We start from the raw sequence: 18,658 nt of genomic DNA on the forward strand, positions 1-18,658 counted from the left end.
AGTCCTTGCTCGTGTGGGGAATTAGCATTAGCTAAAATGTCCCCAGTAGTTACATGGCGGTGTTTTCTTTTTGTTGCTGGCTGTAGCACTCTCGCTCATCACTGGACCAGTTTAAAAAACTGTTCCCATTAGTCACTTAGACACAAGAACATGGAAAAGTTGAAAGATCCAGAAGTTTCTCTTTAAGTAGACGATTAGAGTCCACTCACAGGGTTACAGTATCTGCACGTCAGTGTTGGGGTCGACAGATTATCGGCCTGGCTAATTATTGGGGTCAGTATTTGGCATTTTGCTTATTATCTGTACCTGTGTTTTATTGTAATAATCGCTGGTAAAATGAATCAGTTAAAAAGTGCAAAGAAACTGTTATCATGAGAGGAACTTGTAAAACCTCAGTGAGCTATTTTTTTATATTCATTTTTTTATTTAAATTTTCACTTGACTTAAAAAAAGTTCCGGGGAATTTGCTGTATATGACGTTGAAAGTTTCAGTTTTGGTTAAACGTTTGTTGAAGGCATTTAATCAAAGTTTTGTGTTGGAGTTTGTTATATTCCAAATTCTAAATATTGACAGATTTTCGCTGTTACTGTAAATGTATATCGACTCCAATATATCGGTTATCAGTCATTAACTACTAATAATTGGTAGTTAACGAGATTTGCCCTGAAAAAATATCGGTTGACCCCTAATCAGTGTGACTGAACATGTCAAACAGGGTGTGTGCAGTCACAGATTTTAAATTATTGGGAAGTGACGCACCTTTTTGAGGCCTAACCCCCAGATGATGGATGAAAGTGACGCCCTTTCTGGGCAGTTTTACTTGAGTTGCCGTTAAATATGTTGAACTTCCTCTCTGTCTGTCACTGATGATCAGTTTAGCAAATAACAGGGTGAATCTCTAACTGGTATCTCTCTGACTCATCAATGGCTCATCTTTTGATTTATGGACCTGCTGACTGGCAGAACATGACGAATTTTCCGACAAACTGTTTTTCTGTTTACTGGGTGTTGGACTGGTTTGAATGGTGCTGGTGGTTATTTCTCTTTCATTGTCAGGACCTCAACAGCCAGAGGCTGTCAGTCAGTCAAACTGGTTCAACTGTTTCTGTCGTATTTGCTCCCGACACCTGTGACATTCACTGATGTCACTGCTCACACCTTTCCCTGCCACTTTATTGTCAGGCTCATTTGAATAGTGTGACACCGCTTCCTCACCCTGCCCTTGCATCTTTTGTTAGTATCATCAGCATCTTCCTCTCTGATTTTGTCTCTCACTGTTGTATATTTTGTCCCTTTTACGTTTTTATCCTGTTTTGTTTTGCTGCTGCCTCACAACTCATCACTTTTCCTCCTGTTTATCTCACTCTCTTTCTCTCATTTTTTTATTTACCTATGTATTTTTTCTTCTGACGGCTTGTCTGTGACGTTTAGTATTCTTATTCACTTCTAGTGTATGACACAAATATGTCATAACGAATGTGTGTCTGTATCACACACGCCGCAGCCCGTTATCAACCGCGCACACACACATACTTCAAAGTGACTCAGCAGATTTTAGAAAAGAACAGAGGCAGAAAACAGCGGTACTATTTCTGGTACACCTTTAGCTCCTTTCTTCTTCTCCCCTGCTGGATGCCGGTGGTTTATTGACTAGCTGTCACCGCTGAGCCAGAGGTGACTCTGTCAGTAGGAATGAAAGAGGTGGTTTGTTAAAAAACATAAGAGGGGACAGAAGCGTGAAAGAAAAGAGAACAAAAGTGATCCAGTCTGCGGGAATTATAGGATGTAACCTTGTTTCCTGCTTCATTTCAAGCATCACACTCTGGTGAGAGAAGCAGCGCCGCATTCCTCGCATAGCGCCAGTCGACTGTCAGAGCACACTGCGCTTACATCCTCAATGACATATCTATGTGTGTGTGCGTGTGTGTGTGTGTGCGTGCTTTTGTCTGTCATCAAGTGCTTTCAGTCACACACAAATAAACACACTTACAAGTAATAAGTCTTGTTGACAGCAAGTATTGCCGCTGAGATCTCTCCTGGCATGTACACGAGACACACTGACATATTTACACACACACAAACACACAAGCACACACACACATTAAAATATTATTACCATATTAATATTTTAACAAGGCATTAATTGCGCTTCAGTGACATTTATTCAGAAGTGAGTGTAGGGCTGCAAGTTATGATCTTTTTTTTCATCAATTAAACTGTTATTAATTATATAACGTATTAATCATATAAATAAATGATTTGAAAACAGTAGAAAATTCCCATCACAGTTCGTAGAGCCAAAAGTGATTTCTGCACATTGCTTTTTCTTTTGTTGTCTTTTTTTAAATCCAAATAATCATGCAAAACGCAAAGAATTTAAATTTACAATCCCGTAGAGAGAAGCAGAGAAGCTGGAACCGGAAATGACATTTTTGTTTGACCTTGATTATTAACCGATTAAAATATTTTTGATTTAAATAGCTGTCAAATAATTTTCTGTCAGTTGACTAGCAGATGAATTGACGGATGTATCTAATTATTTCAGCACTAATTGTGTGAACAAAATTGTGTTTCAAGCGCACAGTCATGACACTTAAAGGGCACCTTGTGCATACAGTGAATGACGCGTCACATTGAAATTCTTTGTGCTCAGTCGGATACACTCAAACACTGTGTTTTGTAATCTAGAGGTCATTGTCGTAGCCTGTTACCTTGCCAACAAAAACTAGCTAACTAGTTAGCTAGGTAACTATATTCCATGCACAAATTTTAAGTTACCAGATGTGTTTTGCCCCATGTGTTTTGTCAGATGGACTTTTTATCTGTCTGGAAGCAAAAAAAAGAGAAATATGTGTTGCTAGCGTGAGTACATCCTGGTACTTTACACACAATCACTGTAGCTCAAGCGAGATAAAGCCATGATGTCACTTATGCCGCTTTTTTTTATTGGTTTTTTTTTTACAAACAGTAACTTTCTTGACATGCAAAATTGTCTTCTAAATTGACAAACATCATATGTGTAATTCATTGCAAAATATAAATGATATCAAAAAATGTATTTGACCTTTGCCATTAACTATCATTCATATTTGTTTTCCTAAATAGGGAGAGGGTTTTATTTTGTAGGATTATGTGACTTTACCCTAATGCACAAAATGCACAAAATTCATTCAGCCTATACTTTGTGGCACAAAGTGGGAAATATCATGGTGGCAAATGTCGTGATTTACACATGAAATGAAGTGGCTGTTTGTTCATGAATTTTCATTGTGTGACATTAAAAGCAAGAAAAGCACAAAATAGCCTGCATTGCACAATGTGTCACAAAGTGCAAGTCAGCAACTTCTGGCACACACAATCTGTGTCGACAAAGAGGAACAGAGACCACAATTTAAAAACTGTGCAAATATAATGGACATCATTTATATTGTATGGCGAGAGCATAACGAGGAACTCACACATACTATCCAGTGGTGCCTCATACAAGTCACCTTTGTGTCAGTGTGTCTGGTTGTTTACTTATTTATTGCACAGCTGAGGTCATCTTTCACAAACAAAAGCTAAAAATATATACTGAAATACAATTTATTTTAAGTTTACCTGGTATATTTCTATGGGCACATGATTAATGTACTAAAAGTGTGATATTTTAATGTACTAATAATACATTTAATACTACAATGATATCATTATGGCAACTAAAGACAGCACAGTGAGTGAAGTACAGTTAAGTGTACTTAAATATATTAAAATATATATATATAAGATTTTCAAAATTCAATTAATGTATCATCTATTTGAATTTTTAATGAATTTTCAAGTGCACTTAAAGTAAAATGTAAAAATAAAGATGAAAAGGAATTTATTTTTATAAAAAGTACAGCATTATTACGAAAAGCTGTACTTATAGACAAGTACATCTTAATGTTGTCTGAAAACAGTACAACCCAAAGAATTTAGCTGGGTTTTTTTTTTGGTATTTCTTTAGTAGCCGTAATGATATACCATTAGCATACTAAGAACATTATCAGTACATCAGAAATAACCCACCTTTAGTGCATTGCTGTTAATTGCATTATTTACACTTAAATTAGGTCTCGTTCAGTGCACTTTTTTCAGGGTATACATGGTATTTCATGTCTACTCGCATACTCATATTACATTTCAGCAGACCAATTCTAAACCGAAATGTAAATGTTATTGAACCACAATGTCCAAGCTTCAAGTTCAAAGAGGTAAATGTATCACTTTATTGAAATGATTTGTCATTACATGTTAAGGAAGACCGGTCCAAGTTCTCACCGTTAATCACATAAAATGTGGTTTTCTTAAACTTTTTCTTGCAACAGAAACAAAAAAGCAACAAAAAAACTTTTTACAATGTTTAATCTCACTTGTAATATACTGTATGTATTCTAAGATTACACATGAATAAGAATAAATACATGGAAACAAACAAATGATTCATAAATTGAGTTGAGCGTATTACATTATAAGCGGTGTTTTTTAAAACAAAGTGTCATCTGGGCAGTGTTCATCTCACTGGTCACTTTAACACAGTAACCTCCTTTACTGGTCCACAGAGCACACACACACACACACACACACACACACACACACACACACACACATACACAAATACACACTCACACACACCCTTTGCACACATTAAACATACATAAAGTTTGCAGATACATGTGTTCAGACCCACATTTTACACACAAGCTCCTCCACACACACACACACACACACACACACACACACACACACACACACACACACACACACACACACACACACACACACACACACGCCAAGCGAGAAGAATCTGCTGTGTCAGTGTCCTCGGAGTGTCTGCCCCAAATATTCACAATGACTCTCTGTGTCTCTGCTCAGCTCACCGGATCTCTTCGTGGGAACGGCAGCAAAAACACTGGAGCGAATCCTGACTCATCTTCAGCGCAGAAAACCTCGCCCTTCCTCCTCAGCCTCCCATGGGTCAAACACACTGCTTTCTGTTTTCACCAGGTGTGTGTGTGTGTGTGTTGCTTTTATTTAGCCTGCACCAGTGCTGATAAGCTCTAATAGATGGTTATGCCTGGGGTTGTGTGTGTGTGGGTTTGTCAGTCTGTATATGTGAGTTCTCCACAGTGTATAGGTCCATATCTTCATTTTTTTACATGATTAAAGAGTAAGTGGAGTTGTGGGATCAGGTGGAAGCGATTGATGAACCTGTAGCAGCTGATTCGGGCGCGGCTCGTGATTGACAGGTGGCGTCACAGAGGAGAGTGGGAGGAGTCATTTACATAACGTTCAGCTGCAGCGCGTCAGTTCTCCAGAGGTGAATGGGCAGGTGCAGAGCAGGGGAGCAGTGTGAGGGGGCGGGGTCAAGATGGCTTATTGATGAACCTGCGGGTATGGCTGGGTGTTTGATCAAAGCGTCAGGTCATTGGCAGTGGTAAATGGGCTGGACGTACTCCGGGGGGAAGTAGCCCACGTGTCCATGGCAACGGCCCCTCCAGCGCAGAGAGTCAGAGCAGTCAATGAGTTCGATGACGTCACCACGCAGAAAGCGTAGCTGAGATGGGTGGTGGGGGGTGAAGTCGAAGAGCGCGTGGGCGTGATGGGGACGCTGTTGAAAGAAAAGGAAAGAGAGGGATGAAGGAAAAGAGAGTTATTGAGAAATTTGCTTCACAACTTACGAAGCAGTCTGTGTCTAAACAACAGAGCCGAGCCAAACTCGCAACTTACAGGGGAACAACACTTGAGGCCGTTTCACGCCAAGCACGGATTTTTCTTTGAAAATACACACAGAAAAATAAAAAGATTTTGCGGCTTCTTATGAATGTTTGCATACCTCTGCAAAACATTTGTGCAGGGGGAAAAATACTCAGACAGACACCTCATTCAGCTGTTTTCTACCTGCAGAAATATTGGCCATGTCCAGTCAAATCCTTTGTTCCAACTCAACTATTGTTCATTTGGGGAAAATCAGCATTGAGCTCTTTTTACAGCAAAGTCCTGAATTCACAGGTTTCCATTACAGATCTGTGCAAAACCTAAAATGTAATATTGCAATATTTTCAAAATGTTGATAAAACACAATTGTGAGATGACTTTGTATCCACTGAGTAATTTTATGTGACTTCTCTCATGATAACATTGGCATTGACAATAGATGCCCAAAATATTATCAGGTTTATTTCTATTGCAGCCACAGCATTAGCTGCTATCTTTTCCAATCAAAGGCGACGTAGGCGTGTTATGTGAGTGTTAATGGAAAGACAAGCCCCTTATACGTGGTAGCGGACACGTATGAGGGATTTCTGGAAGGTGATAGTCTACGATCTCAGAGGAATTATGCGATGCAATAACGCCTCTTGTAGAGCCTGCTGCATCATGTCCGAGGGTGCGGATTCCTTCATCATGTGACCTATAAAAGTGATAAAAGCGTTTCCATTGCAGTTTTTCGAAATTTGGCTTTTAGGAATCACCTGAAATACCATCTCATGTAAGCGTAAAATTTCAATGGGAGTTTTCTCAAATTTTGATGTGTTTACATTTGCATATTTTATGTTTGCAATTTCAATTTGCGCAATTTGAGGGTTAATGGGAACCCGCTGGTGTAGGATTAAGTGGCATCTAGCAGAGGGATTACAGATTACAACCATCTGCAACTTCTCTCATATGCAGTCTCTCTCGTATGTTATTTGCTTTCATACTTTTGTGAAATGTGTTTTTAGTCCCAGTTTTACTCTTACAAATTACCAAACACCAGACTGATTGGCCTACTTTATATTTCTACTTCTTATATTATTCTTACATCATTTTTCACTTTTTCAACATGTATTTAATATAAGAATTCAAAGCACTCTTTGAAAATCCTCTCTCTATATTGAAAGACTACACAATCTGCTGTTGGTTTGTAAAATTCCCAACTGAATGAATTGAAAAATCCATGATGGTCAGTGTTTTTTTTTGGTTTTGTTTTTCTTAGCTCCTGAAAAGTTTGAGAGATATTATTTCATTTAACAGCTGTGATACAGCTGGTGAACTTTTCAGTTCAGTGGTGTTTCTTTGAAGCACTGCACTTGTTATATCTATGGCTGTGTCAAAACAAAACATACTAAAAAAAAAACTTTTTTTTAATACTACATGGAATACATGGTCCCAAGTGTATGCTCCTTCAAAGAGTTCACACCCAGTTTAGTGTTTCTATTAAGGTTAAGGGACCTGTATTCATTGTTCCTTAAAAGTACAAATTTATTTTATTTATATTTTTCATTTAACATTTATTTAGCCAGACCACGGTCAGTCAGTCCATGCATATTAAATATTAATACAATGAGAAATGTCTCACCAAGATAGCAGCATGCTGAAAGAAGAGAAAGATGAAAGTAAATACTCAGTAAATACTGATGACTGATAATGCTTTCTCCTGATTGATGGAAGCCTAACACACATCTCCCCCCTCTGGCAGCACAGAGGATCTATACAGTCAGCACAGTTTCAAGATTAGTGTCACCAATTCAGTATCTGAACAAATGTCTTCCCCTCTATTCCAGAGTTAAGACGCTGAATAATGGCCAGAAAAGTTATGTTGTTATGTTGCTGTTATTACTCCATCTTTTTATTCTGTTTGTGTGAAATTTTATCATAACTAAAGTAAGAATTCTTTATTTACGGCCAAAAATGTGTTTCGTAAGGTCACAGTGACCTTTGACCATCAAATTCTAGTCAGTTCATTCTTGTGTCAAAGTGGATGTTCGTTTTTTATTTGAAATAATTCCCTCAGGCGTTCTTGACATATCGCTTTTAGAATGAAATTAGAAAGAATGAGACAAATGCAAGGTCACACTGACCTTTGATAACCAAATTCTGTTCTTGAGTCCAAGTGGACATTTGTGCCAAGTTTTAGGAAACTCTTGAGGCATTCTTGAGATACTGCATTATCGAGAATGAGACGGATGCAAGGTCACATTGACCTTGACCTGTGACCACACAAATCTAATCAGTTCATCCTTGAGTCCACTCACACGTTTGTGCCAAATTTGAAGAAATTCCCTCGAGGTGTTCTTAAGATATTGCCTTCACAAGAATGAGATGGATGCAAGATCACAGTGACCTTGACCTTTTAACCTACAACCACCTACACGTGGGATTTATTTGGGCATGCAATCAATGACAGACGTGTAATTTGTGGAGGGTCACAAGGGAGAAAAAGAGAAATAGAGTAAGACACTGATAGAGACAGGTAGACTGAGAGTGATAACTCCCAAATGATGTGTGTGACACACACACACACACACACACACACACACACCTACAAACAGGGCTCTGTTAAAAAGTGTGATGTTTTATGACAATTCAGTATAAGGTGAGTTGCTTTCAATTCTGCCAGCAGATGCTGTGCTTTCTCTGTGTCGCTGTATTTTTCTTTGAGTTCACAAAAGTAGAGTCTTTCTTCTCCCCTGATAGCCGGCCTCTTCTGATCTCTGTTGACTCGTGAAGTAAAAGCAGTTTAAGAGTAGCAGAATAAAAGTGGCTATTTTAAGGAGAGCGCCTTGAACTTAACTAACCTCTTAGCTGTCAGTTGCGCTCCTACAGAGAAAAGTGGATGTGATATAAACTGGGTGGGAGCCGAGAGACTGGAAAGAATACCAATATTGTATTTTCTTGTGTGTCTAGGTATCTGTGTTGCAATTTAAGGCTTTATTGCTGTGGACTGTTTTGTTTTAGAGCGAGGAGCAGACACACAAACACATACACACGCTAACCAGTCGGCAGGATTAAGTTCGAGACACACAGACACAATCTATCAATCTCACAAATCTACAAGAATCCTGTTGGACTTATCCATTATTGTTGCGCTGATCTAGTCTAGACTTCTTGTTAGTGTGCGCGCACACTCTGTTCCTGGGTGTGAGCGAGCATGTGTGTGCAGGCCTCTTATTTGCTGTGGTGCGTGACAGCGCACGGAAAACCCATTCATTTTTCCATGCCGGCTCTGGAGGAGCGAACGGTTTGGAAGGAGAAATATGGACCGTCCGTATCAGCTGCGCTCGGCTGCCTTGTGATCAACGTCCTCCTCAGCACCCGCTCCGACCCAGAGCGAGCGCTGACAGTGGAACAAATTACTCTGTAACATCAATGGACTACAGCTTTATACTAGATTTGTCTCCACACACACACACGCACACGCACACACTGAACAGAGACTGCCTCCACTTGGAAATGACAAGGTGTCAAAAAGAGGTCGACGTTTTGCATGAACAGGCTTTCTCTTTGAAGAGAAAGCTCCGGGACACGAGGACATTAGGGATATGTTGGAGAGGAGGAAAAAAAAATAGACTGAGAATTATTTCCCACTCTGCCATGGTGAGATAAGAAGTGATCTTGGGCCACGTAATGAGCTGATGTGGAATTAGTTTGGAAAGACCAACTGCACAATAGGAGGGACGACACAAAAAGTATTGCAACGAGATGCATGGACTCAGATTTGGCCTGGACACGTCTGTGAAACTGACCCATAAAAGAAACTGTGATCACGTGGTGATGTCAGACAAAGTGAGACAATGCTTGTGTGAAACATTTACAGCACATGGATTAATAGTTTGGGTTTTTTGAATTGGGATTGTATGGCACTCTCCCAGTTTAAGAAGCAGGCATGGAAGCAATGTCCGAAATTAACTTTTTGACTCACTGGCCAAAAAAAATCCACGTTTAGTGCTTGGCAGGTGTTCTTTTCGGATCGTGCATGGAAGTTACACAATGTACTGCTATGAATGAGGCCAGCGACAAAACATAGTTTAGCCTCCTATTTAAAAATTCCTTTAAAAAAAAATGGTATCGTTTTAAAGGGTACACTAAATTAAGAGTATTTTCACTGCTTTGCCTCTCCTTCAGACAGTCTGTTTCGACCTGGAAGCCATTAACGGCTTCAGTTTGCCAGTATGCCACCAGACTACAATACAAAACTGCGATTTTAGCTCGCTGAACATCGCCGCTGCTGATCTACAGCTTCTTCAATCAGTTCATGAATTTGTGTTATTGTGTCAGTGAATGAATCTGAAGTAGTCTTTTTAAATGCCAAAGTCACACAATAACACTAACTAACTCATTGAGGCAGTGGTAGACCAGCAGCCCGTGTTAAGCGATGTTAAATCACTGTTTTTTTCAATGGACTTGCAAATACCCCCAATATAGCTTACACTTAAACTGATATTAATTTTTTTTATGTGAGACTTTTTTTTAGGCAGCTAAAATAAGTTTTGCTGCTGATTCATCCACAACAGCACATTGCATAGCTTCCATGTCAGACTTGACCCTATTTCTCCAAACTGGGGGCATGCCGACTTACATCTAATACATTGACTATTGATAAGTGCCTCATACAATCTCACTCCAAAAGCTGTGAACTATTCCTTTAAAGTTGATATGATTTCTCTATAACCCTGTTTTTATGCATCCATTTTAATAATCTAAAGGTCTAAAGGGATGCAAGAACTAGTTTTTCCTCGTTTTTTGTGCTGCAGTGTCACTTGTATGAAGTGAAGATGAAATGCTGTGCTGGTAACTGAAGAACTGGGTATACTATTAATATTTTAGAGAGCATACACAACAAGGTTGCAAAGACAGAGAGAGGAGTTCTGGAACAACTTGGCGCGATTTTAGGTATTAGGCGGGAATAAGGTCTGCATGTTGCAAAATAAGTTGTCTTTTTTATCTCTCTGGCATCATAATTTGTAATGGAGGAAAAAGACTATGTTGTAAGGTTTGTCGAGACACACACAGTGAGAGACATTCAGTGGGCGTCAGAGCTTTGTTGATGCCGAAGGCCAAGACGAAGCCCCGCAGACGCGAAGACCAGCTGACCGTGATTTTTATATAAAATGACAGTCTGGATCTGAGCTAAATGTGATGCTTTGAATGTGTTTTTAATCTGCAGACCTACCTAAAGAGGAGCGAAGACTCAATTTCAGATGGAGATGAAGTGCTAAAAATCTTTGGAGCTAATGAAGAAAAGGTAGGATGGAGTTTATATAATTTTGTCTCTTTGTTCTGCTGGACTAATGATTTGTAAAAAGGCTGTAGCAACACATGTACAAGAAATGAAAAGCACAAATAATCCAAAAAAGTCCAATTTAGTAGCACAAGATGTTGATGTAGAGCAACAAACCAACAGATTGTGACAAATCAAATATAACTGCTTCTTGATAAATATTTGTCTGTTTATATTGTTAAAATGGAAAAAAGAAAAAGTACAGTTTACCCCCTAAAACTCTCATTAAAACGTCTGCAGAGTAAACAAGGGCTACAGGTATAAAGGTATGACTAAGCTGCTGTGATCCGATTTGGAATGACAGATTTTTTCAGAGGCAACACAGCCATGTAGGTAAACACGGCACCTTCAGCACGCCACCCTCAACTATGGGGCATGTTGTGATGCAGATACATGTTACCTCAAGGCCGTAGCAGAACAACGCGGTAACCTACAGCACAAGAAAAGTCACAGCCAGTGTGCTAATGTTGAAACGATACAATAATACTGTAAATATGTATATATGGCCAAGAAAATGTAACTGAGTTAGTAAAGATGACTGTTTTTTCTAAGTAGCCTGCACTGCAAAATTTACAACTCATAAGAGATACTGGTACATTTTTAGGATTGCTCAGTCATGTATGTGAACATGGCCCGCTGGCACGCAAAAGTTATTAGATTTTAATACTAATGTAGAACAGCAAGGTGACCTATGACTACATCATGCAGACCTGGGGCAGAAGTACTGCATACTTCACTGATGGACCTTAAATGTGTGTATTCTTGATATGATCGCATTAGTGCTGAGTTGGGGCAATTCATAGAACATGGCATAAGGAGACCTAGGAATATAGACTGGATAAAATCCTGGACACTGTGACATCCCCTGTTGGTCTGTGGACTCCTGTTTTTAATCCCTGAGTTCAGCATTTTGCTATCCTGTTTTTTTGGAGCCAGAAGTGACCATATTTGGACGCGAAGGTGGAGCTGTGGAGGAGCGAGGGGTGCATCTGACTTACAGACTTCGATTCTTGCAGACAGCCTCAAGCAGCCCCACCCTTAAATTTAAAGCAAAATAAAAAGTAAACGGATGAGTTATTTGAAAAAAAAAAAAAAAAAAAATCACCCATCAGACAATTTTATTAACTGGGAGATTAGCCCTGTAAACAATCTCTGCTGTAAAGTTGGGTATTTTAACATGGGGGTTTCTGGGGATTTACTCTATTTTGGAGCCAGCCTCATAGCCATTTGCAGTTTTTGGCACTTTGGCATTGGTTTCAGTCATAGAATTAGGAAATAAAATACAGTGTTATACAGAAGTGTTAAATGGACTTGTCACTGACACTTTATATATTTTGCTTTTGTTTTAATTTCACTTTGCAACTGTTTAGTAAATCACAAATCATTAACACTAATTCTAATTCTAATTCTCCTTATACTGTCTGTGCTGAACCACCTGTATTCTCCCTCTTTCTGAGAGGCTTAGTTTTAGCGTCAGTCTCTTTAATGCCACCCCTCCCAAAAAGCCCAATGTGCTCTAATTGGTCAGCATTTTCGGGTCTTCCACATATCGTTGTTTCTTTACAATCGTTGCAGCTGGGAAATAACGGATTATAGCGGCACTTTCTATCATGAAAAACCACCTATTATAACGGACATGTTACAGCAGGAATATGATCTGAAATTGGGGAGAAATTAACATCAGCAACCAAGATTACGTGTTTCTCTGACGGTAGCGTGTAGCACTGTGAGCCACATAATGTAAATGATCAGTTTGTCCTGAAAGTAGAAAAAAGCCTGTCAGAAACACTTCTTCATGTGAATATCAGACACTGAACAATTTATATGACAGGAAATATGAATAAACATAATAAATCCCCTTTAATCTTTAGTGTTATTATTGTAATGGAGCATTAACAGCCTAAGTATGAGATTCAGGTTTGTGAATACATGATAAGTCTTCAGAGCAGCTGTGAGGGTGTGGGTGGAGGTTGTTAAGTGAGAACCAGTCTGACTTTGTTACGGAGGAACACCAGACGTTTCAAAATATTATGAACAGGCACCAGTGACTGCTAATACCTGTTAATTCGTTGAAAGTGCAGGGCAAATTGACTAACTTGGCATGCCATCGCATTAAAATGTAATGAAGAGAATAAATGGAGGATGAAATAGCAATGAAATTAACAAGCATAAACATTTTGTTATGGTCCTAATTAAAAAATAATTTTATAACTGCAGTAAATGGCTATAAAACAGAAACAGAGGGCAGCATCTGTCTGAGTCATGCTGCACTCCTTATCTGGAATTCACACTTCGTAGAAGTGTTACAAGTTTTACTTTGCTGTAGTTTAGCTCATAAGTCATAGCAGACCCATCGATCCAGTGGCAGTAATGGAGAAAATCATCTGAATGACTGATACTGGCATTTTGAGCAGTTGTGTCTACTTTTACTGTATGCAGAGGTCATAACAACAGAAACACAGTGATGAGTCATTTCAAAACACCCACATTTGGTTTGTAAAAAGATGCTGGAAACACAGTTATTGGTTGCTACAAAACATCCACATCTGGTGTCTAAAAAGCCACTGAAAGCACAGTGACGGGTCCCTATATAACACCCATGTTTGTTGCCAAAAAACACATTAAAAACATGGTAACAAGTTGCTACTAAACACCCACTTTGGTGCCGAAAAAGCTGCTGGAAACATAGTGGTGGGTCACTACAAAAGACCTGCATTTGGTGCCTAAAATGCCGCTAGAAACAACGATGACTCACTAAATCAGAACCCATTCTGTTTGTTGGCTTCGAAAAGTTTTGCCATCTGCTCCTCCAAATGATATGTCAGCTCATATACTACACCACTTAAAACTTACTTTTAAGTACACGCTGATATGCCGCATATGAAACGCGCAAATATAATGTATTTGTTGCCAGAAATGTGCAATGCCAACATTTTCTTCTGGGCCGATTGGACTGATGTTGGTGGTGCACCAACAGAAACTACTGTATAAATATAAGAAACTAAAACTCTCAGAAAACCAAAATGCTCAGAAAGAGCTGGTGTTGTTTTCATATGTTTGTTGCTCATGTTGGAGAGATTTAGATTGCTACAGTATTTAGGTCATACAGTTTTACGTTCTCCCGCGGGACGGCTGCCGTTATCTCCCGTTTAACTACCATCATCATGCCCTAAAGCTAAATTCTAAACTCGCACCTGCTCTAGCTGCATTTGTTCGGGGGACTGTGCAATATCCCCAGTGATTTAAAGCATGCATGAAACTGTTTAGGTGTGAGGCAGGATGTTACTAAACAAGAACTATATTTGTGAGAAGCTGCTTGATGAAACAAAAACCTATTTTTAGGATCAAAAACCTGTCGTCTAAAAGTCTCCTGTTTTGCCAGGTGAAGTGCTGCAGCAGTCTGGCTGCTCAGCAAGCGACTCTGAATAAATGGAGATTATGAGAAAAACCAGACCCCTGTTTTATAGCAAAAACCCCATCTGAGCTATAAAATCAAGTTTAAAAAAAATGAGATGGTAAAATGGCCAAATCCTGCCATACTGTATTCCATTATAAAACAGAAAGTTTGCAGTGAGGGGTAAAAAGAGCCCTCTGCACCTGAAAGACCAGATTTATTGAAATAAAGCTCACACATCACAAAGATCAATAAATGTGAATCATCTTCTAAAGAACATACCATTCAGACCGGCTCAACCAATCAGATTTTCTTCAAGTTTGAGCTGATGATCTGGCCATGAAAATATTGATATTTTGTTATATATTTTCATCTTTAAAAAATAATCATAAACATGGTGATCTATGCATTCATTCATTTATTTCGTGTGTTTAAAATGCATTCGGGTGCTCCACGTAGTGCATTTTAAACTAATACTGTGAACACTTTCTCCAAGGTTTTGTTTCTATTTCACTTTTATGGAGACATATATTACTGCAGTCATTTGGCTCCAAGCGTTTGAGTCACTATGCAAATAAGATGAGGGCAAAAAAAGTAAAAGAAATACAATGTGGTGACTTGACAGAATACCAATACCTGTTTGTGATGTTTTCAATACCTTCTGGATAATGTCTCAAACAATCTAGGATGTATACGCGCGTCTTTGTGTCTTATTGTCTCCCTTGGTTTAGTTCTATTAACAGCGCTGACTCATTGACCTCTAAACACCTCACATCTGAAACTGATCACGTCAGAAATACACAAAGCAGACTGGCTGCCACCTGCATGCTTTGCACCTTAGATGCATTTGCATGCATGGCAGTGAGCTGACTTGAGTGCAAGGTTTTCTAACAAAAAGTAAAGTAAATTCAAAGCACTGGCAACAAATAGACCCAGTCTGCAGGATCATGTACTTAAACAAGTGGGGGCAAAATGTGGAAGTTGTGCTTATCTATTTAAGAGTTGCTTTGGGCTCAATGAGGGTATTAAAATGCTGCTGTACCCATTAAAATGGCCATGCACGTTCAAGAGAAGACAAACACCTCGAGGAACTTGGTAATTCTTTTTTTCATTTGTGAATGCAGCTCTGCTTTGAGACTGGATTTCAAGCATTACTTGCATCCTTTCTCTTTTGAAAAATAGACAAACCTTTATTCTAAATAACATTAATAAAGTTAAAATCTTGACACGTCATCATAATTACTATAGAACAGATAAAACTGGATGAGAACTCTTGAACTAGCAACCGTGTCGTGTATTTTCACATTCCACATTAATCTTGTTCACTGTGAGAGTAACGGGTTAGTTGCCTTAAGTGACGAGAGATGCAGCTCTGAGTAATGTGACCTTATTGTGACCTGTCACATCCTGTTAATCCTTTGACTTGAGCATGTTAGGATGCATAGTGCAATACACTCATCTCAGTTACTTACTGTGCATTATGAATATGGATCGCCATCATGACAGGACAAATTTTAAATATTAATTGCTCATGAGAATAAGAGCATGTAAACAGTATTCATATGGTGTTACAGCTATCATGTGAGGAAAATGAATGTCTCTTACTGAAGAGTCTTTTGCTGAACAATTAAAGTTAAGCAGTGTATCACAATGTTTGTTTATCATAACTTCCGAGTAGAAAAGCCCTGCGTCATTGTACATACAATTTAACGGTGCTGTGTAAACAGGGGTGAGGAGCAGCTGCGATATCAAAAGGAACTAGTTTCACACATATTCGCAGTTCGAATCGATAATAATGATGTTAGAGTTATTCAGCTATAGGATACTTCTCAGCTTTATATGATTGAAAGTTGCTGACTCGACCTATATCCTGAAGAGTCATGTCAGTCTGTCCCCAGAAAAAAACAAACTCTGATGCATAGTATATTATGTTTCACTTTTTTTTGCAGCAACAAAAATGGAAAACGATCATTGATTCATGATTGTGTATCCACAAACCTGCAACAAAATCAACAGATGTCATCTAAGACATCTATCTAATAGTTTGTTCAGGTAGTTCACTCAAAACCACAACACAGTGGTGTTGCTTAAGGAAACATCAGAGGATCACCAGATATTTTAGGGTTTATCCTTTGCAGGCCATGAATACCTAATAATCCATCCAATAGTTGATGAGAAATTTCAATGCGGACCAAAGTTATGGACCAACAGGCTGATCAAATGACCAATAAACCGGCATAGCCATAACTAGAGCCCTGCCATCGTTAAAATATGAGTTTACCCTGCCTATTGTAAGTCGTAATATCACTTCACATGTGTCTGCTCTCAGTGATTGACACCACAGTTCAGTTCCCTAACGAACTGCTGCCTATTCTCAGGTGCCAGACTTGATGTGATGAGTATTAGCACGCCGCGTGTGTTACAGTGATACGAACATGCTGTCATGTCAGGATCGCTGTGGATCACGTCCCTCCGCGGCAAACGGGCTCGCCTGCAGGCGCGGCTCGCCTGCCACTCCCAGGAATACTTAACATGCAACGTGATCCTGTCTGCATAATGACTTCACAACAAGCAACAACAACAGCTTCTCCCGTGATGACACCATCATGGGAACTACCTGTCATCTAGATTCTTGCTCACTAAACCTGACAGAAATTTGGGATACGCCTTTGGATAACCGACACTTAGCCTGCTTTACCTTACAAAAAAGGTTAAGTACATAAGAAAACCAGGAAAAAGATATACAGGGTGTGTGCAGATTGTAAAGCCCATTAAGACTAGTGTATGATTTTGGCCTAAATCAAAATGCACTGACTTAAATAGCTTATAATTGGAGTAAAAACCTCTACCAGACTAATTAGGGATCTGAACAAAAGACTAAACACAAAAAAAACGAAAGAATGTTCCGTCCAAACTTGATATGTGCCAGCTTAATCATGACGTCTGTAAATAATTGCCTTTTAAATCCGTTTTGTCTCTCGCTCCCTCTGGCTCGCTGCCTAAGATGACTGATTTGGTTCGGCTCCAGACTGACGGCAGTCCTGTGATCTTTCATCGAGCTGCACCTCTACGTCAAACCCTGCTGCCACAGTCACAGCTCCACAAATCTCACCAACATATGGAGTGTTCCCATAGCTGTCAAAAAAAACAACTGGTTGTGCCTGGCAGTGACGGCAAAATAAATTATGAACACCTGGGTAGTTCTGTCTGTAAAAACACTGATTTGACAACAGATAGAAGAAAAAAAACTTTTTCTCAAAATGGTGCTCACTGTTTTGGATAATCTCATCGGATACTTTACTTAATCTCTGGCGGCTTAAATAGAAGAGGGAGGATGAAGGAGACCGATGACAGCAAGAACAGATGTTTTTAAATGGTTTAGGGAGGAGATTTAAATTGTCATTGCAAAATAAATTGTGGTACTGCTCCGGGTTTAGGTGGATTTTTTTTAGAGCAGACTTTTGACATGCTCATCTGTTGTGTAAACAATATGAGGTCATTTTCTATTCAAAGTAATCAAGTAATTTTTCTAAATTATAATAATTATGAATGACCCTTTTGTTTATTAATACATTTTCTCAAGCTTTTCTCACAGTTACACACAGGAAGGACGTCAGTAGTTGAAAAAACCCATCTGTGTAATTTCTGACTTTTAAAATACCTTGTCTTAAGTAAAAAAACAAAAAACAGAAAAAAGATGCGATAATAAAAGTGGAAGAGAGAAAAAAGAAACAGACAAAACAGAAGAAAAGAAACAAGGCAGAAAGTTAGACACAAACAAACAAATATAAAAGAAAGACTGAAAGAAAGAAAGAAAGAAAGAAAAAGAAATAAAGAATCACAGTAACAAATAAACGAGGAGTCGCATGCTCACCCTGGCGAAGTGCTCGGGGTCTCTCAGAAAGACGGTCCTCTCCTTAGCGATGCTGTTGCTATGGTAGAACTCCACCAGCTCATTCAGGGAGGCGAAGAGCTCGTCCCACACGTAGTACTGACAGCAGCGGTCCTGCAGCACCTTGAAATGCTGAACATGGTCCCCATAACTGCAAAATAAACAGATGGAAATAAAGAAAAAAAGATTTATTATTTTAAAGGAACATCTGCAGTGGTTGTAGATGTCAAAATGTTTGGCTTTAAATCAAAACTCCTCACACACAACACACAAGTTGAGACTATTGGAGGAGCTCAGATTAAAGATCAT

The 18,658-nt window shown here is 39.0% G+C and overlaps 1 protein-coding gene across 1 annotated transcript in view; it reads right to left on the reverse strand.

The window, feature by feature from the left end:
* Positions 1-4,227: 4,227 nt before the first annotated feature.
* The window catches only part of grapa (GRB2 related adaptor protein a), a 37,998-nt gene continuing 23,567 nt past the window's right edge, over positions 4,228-18,658 (reverse strand). Inside the window, exons 4-5 of the mRNA XM_042504139.2 lie at positions 18,332-18,500; positions 4,228-5,633 (exon numbers count right to left, since the gene is read on the reverse strand). Of these exons, the coding sequence (XP_042360073.1) occupies positions 5,448-5,633; positions 18,332-18,500 (355 nt within the window). The 3' untranslated portion in view covers positions 4,228-5,447. The remainder of the gene's footprint in view (positions 5,634-18,331; positions 18,501-18,658) is intronic.

The sequence above is a fragment of the Plectropomus leopardus genome, chromosome 18 (assembly GCF_026936395.1).
Source record: "Plectropomus leopardus strain MGB_pleo_1.0 chromosome 18, ASM2693639v1, whole genome shotgun sequence".
Classification (NCBI taxonomy): Eukaryota; Metazoa; Chordata; class Actinopteri; order Perciformes; family Serranidae; genus Plectropomus; species Plectropomus leopardus.